General features: G+C 39.6%; 1 protein-coding gene across 1 annotated transcript in view; it reads right to left on the bottom strand.

The window, feature by feature from the left end:
* The window catches only part of LOC139975359 (uncharacterized), a 49,549-nt gene that overhangs the window by 15,130 nt on the left and 17,651 nt on the right, over positions 1–16,768 (bottom strand). The window contains exons 6-8 of the mRNA XM_071983251.1: positions 4,939–5,039; positions 2,643–2,821; positions 585–725 (exon numbers count right to left, since the gene is read on the bottom strand). Coding sequence (XP_071839352.1) covers positions 585–725; positions 2,643–2,821; positions 4,939–5,039 — 421 coding nt within the window. The remainder of the gene's footprint in view (positions 1–584; positions 726–2,642; positions 2,822–4,938; positions 5,040–16,768) is intronic.

Raw genomic sequence — 16,768 nt, 5'->3', positions numbered from 1 at the left:
TGGAGGAGATAATGTACAATGATATATAGGGAATGTTTTGATATATATTGGGACTTATGAAAAGGTGGTGTATATTTGAACATAAGAGACAAATAAAATTAACATTCTATACCATGTTTGACGTTATTATGTGGATGACCTATAACACTACCTTCCACACTAGAATCAGATAAATACGTTTAACGTCACATGAATACAAGTAAGGTAACACAATATATATATGTTACCCATATAAATATAAACCAGTACATACTCTCCAAATGTATGAGGTAAACAAGAATAAATCAACAAACTGATTATAGTAGTCTTAAGTAAAGCATCTCACTTGATGACATCACCCATCTTATCATTGCTATACCCCGACTACCGAGCTCATCGTTACGCCGCTTCAAGAAACCAAACCTATGCTTAAACTAGAGATTGCAAACTTCCACAGAATCTCTCGATGTCTTTATCGTCGATACCCTTTGGTGACCCATTTGGTCAGTTGATGATATTAAACTTATTTTCTCATTTCGAATAATACAAGATCTATAGTTCATAATAGACAAAGAACAAGGTAGACAATTAATATAAACACCTACCGGTATTGTAGAAGAGTATTTTCTTTCCTTGGAATGTTTCTGGTGCTGTCTGTAATTTCTTGACCATGTGGTAGGCTGATTTACCTGTATAATTTGGATCTAGGAGAATACCGGTCCTCTTCGCAGTTTCAGAGACAAACTCTAAGTCAAGAATAAAAGAACGGTCTCCTCTAACTGGGAATGTAATGGTTCTGACAATACTTCAACAATACAAACAGCCCTTCAACAATACAAACAATACTTCAGCAATACAAAAAATATTTCAACAATACAATCTGCACCACCCCATCACTTCTATACACTCCTTTTTGCATATCAGCTTATGTGTTACACTAAATTGTGATATGGTATAGGTTATATCAGTGATGAAAAGACTGAAAAGTCCGGGCTAAATTAGACGGCTTTATATTGCACATCGTACTACACGGCATTCAAAATATGCTTGTAGATAAATATCCTCTCTGAGATTGCCAAAGAGAAACAAACAATCTTAGGAGAAACATGTACACTCGCAGAATTGCTACTCGCACAGAAAATATTTTAGGCTAGTATTTCATGTCTTTCTTTTAAGGCGGTGGGGAAAAGTCCATGTTGGTGGAGGGGGAGGGGAAGGGTGCACACATTTTGGGGGAAGTGAGAACTGTGATTTATGTATATATGATTAGCCAAAAAGTAATCTGGTAACAGTAGGATATACGTGTAAAGTAGGAGAGGAGTTGTGCTTTAACGGAATTTTAATGACGTGAATTCACGGTTTGAATGTAACCGTTAAAACACGTCGCACCTTCTTTTGACAAACTGCTGTTAAATTACGTCTAAGCCAAGGTGTCCTGTCTGCCGATATTCTAATGTAAACATATAACTTTCTTTTATCAGTGTAGTGATCAGGCACGTAGCGAGGAATTTGTCAATGTAAGGGGGGGGGGGGGGGGCCTGTAGGCAAATTATCAGAGCCGTAGATTGGGCATTGGAAACTATCTAAGCGTAGCGCCACCATGAGTTGGCGCGAAGCGTACAAGAAAATGTTGGCTGAAAATGCCTCCCAGATCGCTGGACATGGCACTTCCCAGGCCTTGCAAGTTGCATCTAAGCATTTTCTATTTTGAAATTACTAGCGATATCATAAAAACGTACAAAAAATTTCCTCAAGGGGAGGGGTGCCGGTCGCCCCCTTCTCCCCTCTCTTGGCTACGCGCCTGGTATTGATACATACAACTATTTCCCCAGCGTTTTCAAAAGTAAGCATTGAAACAATCTATGCCCGCGGTTACGTATACCTGTCTATACACTATATAAGTCAAATAAAGTAGAACATGTTCAAAACCAGTGTCGTCGTAGTGCACCCCGAGGAAAATATGTCACCGGGTGGAGGTCCCTTCCTGAAGACTTCATTTTTCCCAGAAGGTTATGTAAATGAGAATCAGTTGTTATTTATTGACCCGGGGTCCTAGGACTATTACCACCTGAACCCCTCTTGTCATGCAAGTATCTTCATTTAACCTAGACAAATCATTCAGCAGATACAACTTGGTGACAGTACGTACAAGGGGGTCCCAATTTGAACGGACGTTTTTTTCCGCATTAGCCTTTCCACTCGCCCAATCCCCCTTTTCCTTTGATTTATTTTGGCTAATCTTGTGGGGCTTAAAAGAAGCTTAAGTGTAGAATTGATGCGATATCTAGTTATTAGCAAACCAGAAATAATAGGCATTTACTTTTGCGTTCTTATAGGCTTCGAATGGGTTCCATGTGGTGCAGGGGGCGTTGATCCGTTTCTAGGATTGGAGGTGCAAACTTACCGCAAAACGAGCCCTCCAAGAATGCAAATGCACTCGATTAGAAGCATACACAAAGTGGCTCTTTCTTAACCCCCCCCCCCCCCCCAACGTCCCTTTTAATCCAAATGATCACATATAATGTATGTCCATGCTCCACTACCTGATGTTGGTACGGCAACATCATATCGCCCACTCCTCCCGATTTTGTTTTGGGGGACACTGACCCCCACCCCACCCCACTGATGCCCACCATACTAGTCACATAATACATAATACTAACCAACATGATCAGCTGTGAATACACAATAATCTGATAACGAAGATTCTTCCTCAATATTGATTAAAGATGACATTCGTTCGTCCGAGAAATCTTCGGGCAAAAAGTTGACGTCTTTGAGTAAGTCTGAAATCAACTTTTTCAGTTCGGCTTCGCTTCTGTTTATGGAATATGCGTGTAGTCTGTAAGTTAAAGGCAACAAGGAAAAAAATGTATTTCAGTGTAACCATGCATGGAACTATGACATTCGTCGGACATACCAGTGTGAGATGTGACTTTGATTTGTGTGGAGCAACCAGAAAATTACATTTGATCGAGCCTTGCGAAACACGGTTCCTACAGGTTAGCAAAAACAAATTGAGCAGACTACTATTAATATATTCAAAGAAGGCAAGCAATAATCACACAATGGAAGCTTTAAATCTTAAATATTGGGAGGCTACTCCAGACCGGCAACCCCATCCTCCCGGGAATAGAATTAAAATAATACAAAAATTAAAATAAAAGATGCCTTTCCGGTGGCTGGGCTGTTCCCCCGGAAGAGAACTATTCTTCCGGAGTTTGACTCAAAAGCTCTCTATACACCGGGTTTCCAACAGGGCCCCTTCCTCTGCCAGAACCTCCTCCCAATTTAAAAAGTCTAATTATCTAGAGAGGATTTAAGATTTTTTTTTTTTTGAGTAGGTCGAATTGACTGAATCATCAATGCATTCCATTTTCAATTTTAAACAGGAGGGCATTTATACTTAAGCAAAAAAGAACCGTATAACCTATTTTACATAAACGAGAAAGTGCAGGCAACTTTTATAACTAAATCAAATAGAAAATATGTGCTTTTCGTGAACAAAACAAGGGACACTACTAATTTATGAAAACGAGGCCCTCTCATTTTTGTCCACAAAGTTACTGAGTGAAGCTTCAAAAGCTTCGTATAAAGCAGGGTATTGTGTGACAAAAAAAGTAGCCGGGTGGTAGAAAATATGAACAAAATACAACTGATCAAGATTTTGCCAGACATATCGCGGCGGCTGCAGTCGGGAAATAAAACTGAACATGTAGCGATTTCACATGTGACCTATTGGGGACACCGATTTTACATGTGACCTATAGTGGACACCTATGGGGATACCGATTTCACATGTGACCTATGGAGGACACCGGTTTTACATGTGATCTATAGGGGACACAGGTTTTACATGTGACCTATGGGGGACAGCGATTTTACATGTGACCTATGGGGATACCGATTTTACACGTGACCTTTGGGGATACTGATTTCACATGTGACCTATGGGGGACACCGATCTTACATGTGACCTATAGTGGACACCTATGGAGATACCGATTTCACATGTGACCTATGGAGGACACCGGTTTTACATGTGATCTATGGGGGTCACAGGTTTTACATGTGACCTATGGGGGACAGCGATTTCACATGTGACCTATGGAGGACACCGATTTCACATGTGACCTATGGGGGATACCGATTTCACATGTGACCTATGGGGGAAAGCGAATTTACATGTGACCTATGGGGGACAGCGATTTTACATGTGACCTATGGGGGACAGAGATTTTACATGTGACCTATGGGGAATACCGATTTCACATGTGACCTAAGGGGACACCGATTTTACATGTGACCCTATGGGGAATACCGATTTCACATGTGACCTATGGGGGACAGCGATTTTACAGTGACTATTGGGGACACCGATTTTACATGTGACCTATAGGGGACACCTATGGGGACACTGATTTCACATGTGACCCATAGGGACACCGATTTTACATGTGACCTATGGGGGACACCGATTTACACGGAACCTATATGGGGACACCGATCACAGCCGACCAGAAAACAGCGGATGTGGTCGCTTATCAGTCGTCCAGTATGCGTGAGTCAGTTGTAACATCACTTGTCGTCAGGAATATCAAAAACTAGGTCCCGACCATCCGGAGTTCAATTGGATCGCGATCAGTTGGTGGGCAAATCTCTTGATATGTTGTTAAAGTGTAGGCTACCCTAGCCTATTGTAGAGAAGCCCTGGAACTGGTTATGTGATTATGAAATGCTCTTCAAAAGCTTTAGTTTCCTATATTATTGTTATATTATTGTTTTGCTAAAGACGTGATACATTTGGAAAGTTTGTTTTGTTTTAAGTGTTCTTTTCATTTTGAATGTAATCACGTACAATTGCAACTTGCAATTTATTCGTAAGCCATGTATTTTTTCGTCGGTAGATAAATTATATTAAAAAAAGAACATTCAGCGCAATTGTCGTAATAAAATCACCTCAATTTCCCGCCATTTCTGTAGTTGCCAATTATAAAACCTGCAGCCGTTAATCCAGAACCACACGACAGAACTAAATCGGAAAACTTCTCGGTAACGCCCTATGGACAGAACAGGACATAATTGTTGTATTACATGAGAGATACCAACTGCTTTTTTTTCAATCTCCACTTTTCTATAATATTTCTCAACGTCCTAATAAATGTATGTGATGGTTACAAAATAAACAAACCCAACGATTGCTTAGCATTGCATGATCCAGTGTTGGTACTTGAAGAGGGGAGGGGGGGGTGGGACGGGGGTTGGTACTTCTCTATTTTAATAATTTTCTGTAACACGAAACTAAAATGATCACGAAATGCGAAACTGCCTCACGCGGGGAGCCCAATGAGATATTGAACTATGGTGTGTTGTTCCCATTTTAAACAGAATATTGGCAATCAACCAGAAAAAAACAAATGACAAAGCCCTTTTGTTATATTAATGTGGGATGATGAGTGACTGGGAGGTTCCTTTGTATTATCGTAACTATATAGCAAATGGGAATTGTTCTGTACTTAATTATATTCAAGGAGAACTATTATGCTTTTCGAGATAGGGTTGAATTTATGTATTCAATTACATTCATCAGAAACTTGTCTATAATTTCTCTCATGATGATGGAAAATATCAGCTACCATACAAGCGTACCAAGCCCAAAACGGAATATGGTCAACTTTGAGTGCTGGCGTACCTCGAACAACGTTATGCTTCCTCAGTTCTCGAAACAAAAGTTTGACTCAATGTAATATTGTTTCTATAGGTAGGAAAAAAGGTCTTAAAAGTTACAAGTGTTCTGACTCTCCGATAATTGAGAACAACTGTGCCAAACATTGATATTAATCATACTCTTTATCTTTTAGAAATTTGTTATTTTGCGAAATGTTGTTCAGCTAGTCAAGGCTGCAAGTCGGTTTCGAAATCGATCAACATCCCTCTTGACAACCAGACAGCAAAACTGCAGTGTGGTTTCGATGATGCCGCATGAATAATCTTTTATGAATGTGATATATGCTGCATGGTATAGCCAGGATGAACAAACGTACTTCAATCTAAGTAGTACAGCAAAGAGCATTGAGATATGACAAACAATATTCACATTGGCAGCTGATGACTGGGATGGAAACTTTTCTTATATTCATCATACAGACCGATCTCTATACCAACGACAACAGGTTTCTTAGAATTCCACTCAATGTGGTACATTTTTTACAAACCGTATAATGAGCAGGCGCCGGGCGATTTTTACCAGCTGGGCCTCAAGATTTTGCGTCTGGTTTGCCTCTAAAACATATAATTAGGCGAAAGTTAATTTTCGTAAACGGCGCCTGGTCATTTCCCCAACGTTACTACATCCAAACCTGAAGTTTTCATTTGGCACTGAATCTCCACAATTGCGAAATACGACGGAAAACTTCAACAGCAGAAGAAAAGATATAATACCGATGATTTAATGATGATATCGTCCATTCCAATATCAACGTTGTATGTACCAACAGTAAAACGTTCATTACATATGGAACGCGAAAAGGGCTACCATATTTCGTTGTCTACACTAAGTTTGTTGCTGTCTATACTAACGTTGTTGCTATGGAACGCGAAAAGGGCAACCTTATTTCGTTGTCTAAACTAAGTTTGTTGTTGTCTAAACTAAAGTTGTTGCTGCTGGTTTTACCATGTTGTTGCCTAAACTTCCGTTGCTGCCTAAACTTACGTTGTTGTCTTAACGTTCGTTGCTGTCTAATCTACCGTTGTTGTCTAAACTTACGTTGTTGTCTAAACTTCCGTTGCTGCCTTAACTTACGTTGTTGTCTAAACTTCAATTGCTGCCTTAACTTACGTTGTTGTCTAAACTTACGTTGTTGTCTAAACTACCGTTGTTGTCTAAACCTACGTTGCCATTTAAGTTGGTTCCGTTGCTGCCTAAACTTACGTTGTTGTCTAAACTTTCCTTGCTGCCTAAACTTTCGTTGTTGTCTAAACCTACGTTGCCGTCTAAAGTTGGTTCCGTTGTCTAAAGTAACGTTATTGCCCAATCACGTGATATAACTGTTTTACCTCCATGGTATAAGCAGAACTAGCTGTTACAATAGAAATGGCCCGAACCATCATTTTGATACAATAACACTATGGCATGGTAAACACAGGTCAGTCGACTGTACGTGGCTATACACACCTCCAGAAAAAAAAAGATAGCTATTGGAGGTCCAAGTCCATTTGGGGTCACTAGAGGTCAAATTGTGAAAACCTTGTAAACACGATAACTCAAGAAGGGAAGGTTGGACGAATCTCATATTTAGTATGTATATAGTTGTGACACGTTCAGTAAAAGATTTTATTGAGGTCAAAGGTCATTTGGAGTCACCAGACGCCAAATTGTGGAAACCTTGTTTTATAAGCTACCGCATATCCCACCGCCAGCCTATCAGATAACATGTGCGTTAAGCCTCATACGAATAGAAGGCTGCACGGTAAACACCTTTTAAAATGTTATAGGTTATGCATATACGCTGTGAATGTCGGAACTCAAGTAAAACGAGTGTCTAGATAAAGTACCAGCATAAAAATACTGCACATAAAACTAATTTGAACCATTAAATGGTATCTGGATATGTTGTGAATGTCGGCAATCAAGTAAAACGAGTGGGATTTTAATATATATAGAGACAAAAGTTTTCGTCCCAATCGAACACTAATTGCGTTTATAATATGACCTATGGGCCTACTTTTCATAGTGTAGTTGTAAAGATGCGATCGTATAACTGCCTGTACTTTGTGAATGCTCTACACAATATATGATATGGCAGAAGCCATCCAGTGCCCTAGCTTCGTTGTTTTACAGGGGCGGCCGCCCGACCTTCATTTCGCCTGCCCTGCCACTCTTTCCTCCTCGCCAACTCCGAAGTTCATACCTCCGTGCTTTGGCCTTGCAGCAATTTCACCAGCAACCCCAACTCTTCAAATATTCCCGTACATGCAGTGTACATATCTCGCTAAATTCCACACAATTGTTTTAGGCCTGTTCGAACTTCGGAGTTTCAACTGCACTGCAGTATTTGGAAACAACCAGCTCCACGAAAACCTATAGTATTTAAATAACATTTTTACGCAATGCCGATGAAGTATCTCAAACTTCAATGACTACTTTTGACGATGTATGAATACAGTAGTTTATTCACACGAATGATGCACCAGAATCATGCAACGAAGAAATTACTGTGGTATGAATGCACATTTTATATTATCAACTCTCAATACGGAGAGAACAAAACATACTGTGAGATGAAAAGTCCTTTTCAGTATCAGAGATGTTCTGGTAGCTTCCCGCAAAACTCATAGATTGTCTCAACTCATAACTTTCTGTGATAAAACAATTACTCAAATATTACGTTAACAATATCGTTGACAACGTCCTCGGAGTTGTAGCAAATATCATTTAAATATCGTTAATAATGTGATTTAGTTCGACAAATCAGGTTGTTAATGGTATTTACATGGCTGTTGCTACAAATCAGGACGTTAACGATTTTTTTCCCTTTTCGCGTTACATAGTTAACCCATCATACTTTGTGTTCTTTGAGCACTGAAGATGCAAGCATGTTTGCAGACAATGGGTAAGGGACTACTAGCCAAACAAATCGCGGGAAATTTGAGAAAACATCATTGGCTGTATTTAGCAGAAAATCTCTGTAATAGAAATGTTGTTAGCTCTGCACGGAAGCAACTTGCGGTTGTTTGTTATAATTTTTGAAAAGAAAGAATGATGTTCGTTCACAATGTGTTACAACAACGGAACTGTAGATAGCAACCGAAGTGTAGACATCAACGTGAGTTTAGACATCAACGTGGGTTCAGACATCAACCGTAAGTTTAGATAGCAACGAAAGTTTTAGACATCAGCGTACATGAGTTTAGACATCAAGAGTATAAGGTTAGAAATCAACGTGAGTTTAGACATTTACGCGCGTTTAGTCATCAACGAACAGCAGCAACATGGTAAAATAGCAGCAACCACTTTATAGTTTAGACAGCAACAAACCTAGTTTAAACAATAAAATAATGTTGCCCTTTTCGCGTCCATAGGCAGCAAGAACCAACACTCTTGCAGCAAGTAATAAATTGATACCATACATACACAGACTATAGTGCACATACCATATACCAGCTTTCCGATGTTAATTTGCGTTTGAGACTATATCATCATTATTAGTGTGCCAGTTTGACACGTTGAGCACATTCTTACAGCATACTCTATCATACCAGCCAACAACGCCAATACAAAGTACTGTTTCTAATGAAAAATTCTATGATTGGCTCACTGCTAATAAACTATCTATTAACTTTGAGAAAACTAATGATATTGCTTTCAACACTGATAGAAAATTTCATTGGGACAGAGACATACTAATGAGCGGTAAAATTATGTAACTACTACGAAGTTTTATAGGTGTTGATATTGACTATAATTATATCATGGCGCAACCACATATCATCGATCTGTAACAAAGTCGCAAGAAATATTGGAATACTCTCTTAATTGAAGCATTTCTTCCCACATAATATAGGCTACTCAGAACGCTTTATCAAACTCTGATCTTAACACACTTAACATACTGTACAATTATTTGGTCTGGGACACACAATGTGAATCTTGATCACCATAGCAAACTCCATAAAGGAGCTATTCGTCACATTACCCATTCCGCACCACGGGAACACACTAGTCCGCTATTCAAGAAACTACACTTGCTTAAACTCGATGATATCATCAATATGAAGCTTGCGGCTTTTACTTACAAATCATGGAATTGGTTACTGCCGGAAAATTCCCACAGTTTTATTAAAAGTAACAAAAATTGTTATCACTATCAAACGAGACATACTTATAATACACATCGTAATTTTTACCGTATAATCACCATAGGAACCTATAGCTTTCGTAACCGTATATTTAAAACATGGAATTTCCTTTCAAATAATATAAAGACCATAAAGTCGTTGAGTTTATTTAAGAATATTTAAGAAAATACATCATCACAACATACTTATACGGTCTAATACGGTCTTTATGCTATAATTATATATATTAAGTAATTACATTTATAGCTAAATTCTTTATGAACTAGGACAATGTTATCCTGTCTAGTTTTATTATCACTCCTTAAAGTATCTGTATCATTCTGCTCATTCAACTTGTATTATATATTTCTTCTTTACCAGGGAGTCTTCTACTCTGTAAAGCCAATTCAGGCTTTATAGAAGACTGCCTTTCACATTGTAATTTGTTTGTGATAAAACCATGTAAATACGATATCTCAAGAAGGAAAGCTTGGGAGGACCTCATATTTAGTGTGTAGAAGTACCACATTGAGTACTACAAGGCAAGAAGCATATTGTTTTGGTGGAGGTCAGAGATCATTTGGGGTCACCAGGGGTCCCACTGTGAAAACCTTGTAAAAACGATATCTCAATACTGGAAGCTTGGGCATACCTTTAATTTAGTGTGTATAGAAGTACCACGTTGAGTTAAAGAAGCCTATTGTTTTATGTGGAGTTCAAAGTTCATTTGGGATCATCAGAGGTCAAATCGTTCAACCCTTGTAAACATGTACACCCTCACTATACACTACATCAGATTCATGAAGAGAACTGCTCATGTTACATCATCGAAACCACAATGCATTTTTTTACATTCTGGTTATAACTTCCCGGTGTGCTAATTGCAAAATTAAAAAAGTATGTTGCTTGGTAACATATAAGCTACATTTTTTTCGAAAAGGAGAGATTTTTTTCCGTCAACACCATTCTACTTTAAACAAAGAATCGTTTTATAACGGAAAATAGGCAAGATAGAAACTATGTAGGCTACACACGAGAAAAGCAAGGTGCTTTCTCGTAACAATATCATGTATAGCCCCAACAATAGCACGCTATCATGGAAAAAGTTTCTTGAGATTGTGTAATCGACCGGCCTGTGGTCGTAAAGTGACCTCTTTTTACCAATTAGTCTGCAACGCTTGCCACATATTTGTTCTTGTATCAGGGTCTTTATGTGAACGCTGTATGATTAACTATCTGTAGACATGAACATATTCCCACACAGTGTTAAAAAAAGAAGAGCCTATAATGGTGTTAAGAAGCTATGCAGGCTAATTGTAGAGCTTCGGGGTCGATTATGCACAAACTTTCCTAGCTATAGCGTGCTATACTTGGGGCGAATAAAGATATTTAAATTGGTCGATTCCCGCCTTGACTGTCGACAAATGGCTCAGTATATATCAGTTATTATCCTTATTTACGACGTGCGTGTAGTATGTATGCCGCGCAAGTAAGTTCGTGCGAAAAGCCTATATTTTTATAGGCTTATCACGTGGTTGGGCAATTGTTGAACAGCGCCGAGTGTAACAACGTAAGTTTAGACAACGGAATCAAGTTTAGACGGCAACGTAGGTTTAGACAGCAATGGTAGTTTAGACAACAACGTAAGTTTAGACAACAACGTTAGTTTAGGCAACAACGTACGTTTAGGCAACAACGAAAGTTTAGGCAACAACGAAAGTTTACGGAACAACGTATGTTTAGACAACAACGTAAGTTTAGGCACCAACGGAAGTTTAGGCAACAACATGGTAAAAACCAGCAGCAACAACTTTAGTTTAGACAGCAACAAACTTAGTTTAGACAACGAAATAAGGTTACACTTTTCGCGTTCCATAATTACACACCTTTTTGCACAGGCATGTATGCAGCGACGTACATGGCAAGTCCAAAAGTTACCAAAAGTTAAGTCAATGGAGATTTGGTCGAGACTTCTGATTCTTATCTAATCATGCCATTAAGCATAAGTAGATAAAACCGTTCTCTCTGGTCAAATGGTGAACTCTGCAAACAAATTAGACCTGAAAATAAATCTGAGACAATTGGTCTCTATCATACTATAACAATGCCCGTAATCACAGGGCAAACAGGATAAGGAAAGCAACAATAAGACAAAATCATAGGCGTAGGAGGCGGGGAGGCTGCAGCCCCCCCCCCCCCCAACCAAAAATTTTTGTGAAAATTCGGGCAATATGCTGAGAATGTTTCGGGCGAAAAATTTTGGTTATATTTTTCGCGCAAGTCGTAACAGCCCCCCCCCCCCCCACCAATCAATTTGGGCTCCTACGCCTATGGACAAAATTGACCCATGGCTTCAGACAATGCAAAACCCAAGATGACATAGGTGAAAAGCTGTTGTTTTAGTGATGGATTACGGGCATAACCGATAATCAAACTGCCAAAAACAGGTTCCAATACCAGCGCCAGATCCGGCAAGTTCTACTGTGGCAGCTCCGATAAATTTTGCGGCAGCTTCAACATCTTTTTGTACAGCAGATGTCTGGAAGTTCTTTGCAGCAATTTGATTCATAAGTCCTAGTTTATGTGGGATTGCTACTGTTGTGCACCGCTGAGGCTAGCAACATTGCCATAATATGAGATCAGGTTGCGCCTTTATGAGGCGAAACGCACATGTTGTTTAATAGGCTGGTGGGTGGGAGCAGGGACGTCGCTAGAGGGGGGGTGGGGGTGTCTCACCCCTCCCCAATCTTGGTAAAAATTACGATAGTTGGAAAATTTGAGTGCGACAGTCGGAATTTCCGACTGTCGGAATTTCCGACTGTCGCCAGCTTCAATTCGGAATTTCCGACTGTCGCACTCTAATTTTTCTGACTGTCGCACTTTTATTTTCATATGTTCTTGTAATTTGTGAGTGACATAAAATTTTCGATCAAAATTGACCTTTAATCAGTCATATTTACCACGTTTACTCGTCACATTGAGAAATTGTATCTCGCGATCCTTATACTCCACCATACAAAACTTCGTATGATTTTGAATACTCTAAAAAAAAATACAACGTTCGCCATGCAGCTTCAATTCGGATAATTTATGTATTAATTTTGCTATTGGGTGGGTCGACCCTGTTCGCTTGCTTCAAGTAAGTTCAGGATATACAGGGACGTAGCCAGGGGGAGCAGGGGAGCGACTGCTCCCCCCTTTCAGTGTCGAAAAATATGTTTAAAAACTGTTGTTATTACACTGCTAATACACGGCGATAACGATATTTGTTTTTAGGCCACTGCACATCTGGCTGTCTTACAAAATATGAAAGTTTATATTGTCCATCAGTTAAGTTCGTCAAATGTATTTCTGATATATTATGTAAAAGAACATGTAAAAGAATTCAAACAGGAAAACAAAATCTGCTGATAATATGATATCATATGATAATGATGAAACTGGCAACAAATTGCACCAGATCGCATCTAAGGACCTTCAATTGTTCAAAAATATCTCAAAGGGGAGGGGGACACCCCCTCCCCTTAGACCCCTCCCCCATAACAATCGCAAAAGGTGTTCCCTCTTTCAAACTCCTGGCTACGTCGTTGGGATATATATTGTCTCTATGGTATACAATTAAAACGCCAATGCTAATCTATGGAAGCTTCAAAGTGCCATCAACATAAGCAAAAACTTTGCCCAATAAGGTACAAATGTATCGAAAAAAGTTCGGAACATAAGTGCAGTCGCGAAAGATGGGGTGTCTGACTGACACTGACCGTATCGTTGACGATTAGTGCGGGGGTGGGGGGGGGGCAGTACAAGGCAGCAGTCGGAATTTTCTGGCTCCAAAACCCATCCAGTTGGAATTTCAGCCACTACACCCCCCAATCATCAGGCCTTAGCTACGTCCCTGGGTGGGAGATAAGGTAGAAAACCCGCTTGCTCTGTAAGGGCTGAGTGAGTGTGTACGGCCGACATTGTACTTGTAGATGCAAAGAATAATTGGAAAGTTTAAGAAGCCAATTTAAAACTAGTTATTACAATGTGAGCGTTGTACTTTCTTCTGCCGATCCCCAAGAGCTGATATATTGTAATAAATGAACAAAGGCACGAAACAATAGAGGGTATTGCAAGATGTACAGTTTGTCCAAGCTTCCCTTCTTAAGATATCATGTTTACAAAGTGTTACGAGGGCCCATTGTAGCCTAACGCTAGTCACTGCTAGTAAGGAACCTAATGTTATAATATAGAAAGTATTGAAATTGCCTACGTGATAAATCAGTATTTGAGAAATTAGGTCGGGTTACCGTGTCAGAATGTTATAATACACGATTGTTCTAGTATATTCCTCATGATGACGCGCTGGTCTCGGGTTAACGTCGGTTTACGTGAGATCGCGTGTAAGCTGTACACATCTTCGTGGATTCTCTGGAATATTCGCGAGCGATGCAAAGGACTTCCAAGAATAGAGAAACCGGGTCGCGTTGTTACTCAGGTGTATCGAGAGAGATCTAGATGATTCTTGACATGGCGAATCGTATATAAACCCGCCCAGATCGGAGAATTTCTCAGTTTCTGAACGAATACAAGCGACGACACATATTATACCATTCTACTATATATCGTCAGTGCTCAACTACCAGTAGTTTCTGAAGGATTGAGATATCGATAACAAGATTGATTCTACACTTCCATTCAGAAGTTTGAAGAGGACTTTGCTGTGAAAGTACAGTTTTTCCAGTCTTTATTTCGGAGAAGGTGAAGAATTTCTGTCTCCGTTGAGGAAGTTCGTTACGCCAGGAGTTGGTGGCTATAAAGCTGATTTTGGACTGACTCTGGTAATATTTAGTCGGCGAGAAGTTCGACTTGTGCTTCACTCGATTGTGGCTGGAAGTCCGTCTTCTATTTTGGAGCATCGCCGGAAAGAAGGTGACTGCTGTTTCTGGGATCGCGAGAAACTTCGTCGAGGACCAGTGAATTTCGCGGTACAACGGACCGAGAATCGTCGTCATCAAGGTCGTGGCCGCTGAGGGATATCGCCGTTGGAAGAGACCAGCGTGTTTTAAAGTGTATCCTATCTTGTTAAGTTTGTGAGTAATTTTCTATATATTTGTAATTACCACTTGTTGTTGTTGGTTCGAAATCCATTGTTCAATATAGTTTACGTTCTCATTTAAAAGCTCTAGACTCGTCAATTTGTCTGTGTTCCTTACGGAAACGAACCCAGGCTTGTGTCTCGTTAAAATTAATTATCGAGACCTCTCGCATTCCAACGTAACAAAAGGTTCCACAATTGTACCCCTGGTGACCCCGAATGACCTTGAACTCCCCCAAAAACAATAGGCTAATTCTACTCCATGTTGTACTTCTACACACCAAGTAAGAGATTGGTCCAGGCTTTCTTTCTTGAGATACCGTGTGTAAAAGCAAGGCGTCACACAGACATATGCACACACTAATCCGCCTTTATCATGACAAAGGTTACGATCATCATCGAAACCAATTGAAAAGTTCAATGTACGACCCTGGTTATATTACATTAAAGTTTTGTCACAACTTTGAATTTCATGTTAAAAATAAAATATTCATAAATTAAAATGTGCAATTTATACAGGTGCGTTTTTGCACTGCCAAAATGTTTTGCTCTTCAAACTGTTTATTTGCCTCGGCACCCACCTGCCAACCCCTCCCACTCACTTTGGAATCTCTGGTGCCGCCACTGAGCACCTTTTTGCACCAAAAAATCGTTGAAATGATAAAGTAAGTTTGATGTTTCGCTGTGTAAGCTTCGTTTTACATGCTCTGTCTTAATGTGAAAGGAATTTTATGCTTACATTATAGCACAGCTAAAGGGCAATATATGTACGCCTTATTGTCCTGGTATAACCGAACATATTTTGACTGAACGATTTCATTATTATTTTATTTATAAGTATATATATATATATTTATGGTATGGGAAGAAGGGGGGGATTGTGATATCAAGATCATTGTCTTTACCGGAATTGTACTTTGATTTAGAGTGCTTAACGGGGGTCCCTTGCTTAGGCTTGCCTTGGACTCGGCCTCCATTTGACTCTTATAACATTCAGGGCGGATCCAGGATTTTGAGAAAGGGGGGCCGACATCCCGATGGTAGCACTTTAGTGATCTGCGTCCTGGGGGAGGGGTCTAGGGGGAGGGGTTGTCCCCCTCCCCCTTGGAAATTTTTGGTTAATTGTCAGTGCTTAGATGCAAAATGGTGAAACATTTCGCCAAAAACTAGAAAAACCAGAAACGTTGCAGACACGTTTTTTTGTGCACATATTTTTTCTCGATAGACACATATTTAACAACGCTCAACAGTGCATGTAGGCCTACAATGGATACACTATTATTGCGTCGATTCGTTTTTTCTTTTGCGCGAAAATTATGGCACCAGATTCACCCCAAGAAAAAACATAAAACAAGATATATTCAATGAGATAATTATGATATACTTATTAATGAAAGGGGGTGTAGGCGGTTTTACACTATCTAACGCAACGTAGTCGCCAAGAACCTGAAGTATTTTTAAGGGAGGGCCCGATAATAAGCGGAAACGGATCACCGACCGAAAAAATATCGGAATTTGTGGACTATTCTTGCTTCCTATTGTATTAAAACAAAGCACCTATGTGAAAGACACAAATCACATTCTGAAAATTGTGGAAGCCACCCCGTTACTAAAAGCAGTAGTACTTGCTACACTCGATGTCGTCGCCATGTATACCAATACTCCCCAAGAGGAGGCATTAGATATATGTCAAGAAGTCTATGAAAAGGCGGAAAAAAGCGAATATGGAATAAATAAAATATCTTCCATATCCATGCGCAAACTAATTGAACTTATTTTTAACAAGAAACTGTTTCGAGTTCAATAACCAATTCTATCTACAAAAGATCGGTTGCGCCATGGGTAGCCAAGCCTCTCCGGAATCTGTGATAT

Source organism: Apostichopus japonicus, chromosome 10 (assembly GCF_037975245.1).
Source record: "Apostichopus japonicus isolate 1M-3 chromosome 10, ASM3797524v1, whole genome shotgun sequence".
Taxonomy (NCBI): domain Eukaryota; kingdom Metazoa; phylum Echinodermata; class Holothuroidea; order Aspidochirotida; family Stichopodidae; genus Apostichopus; species Apostichopus japonicus.
The sequence above is the reverse complement of the archived record's forward strand: the minus strand, read 5'-3'. Positions and strand labels throughout refer to the sequence as shown.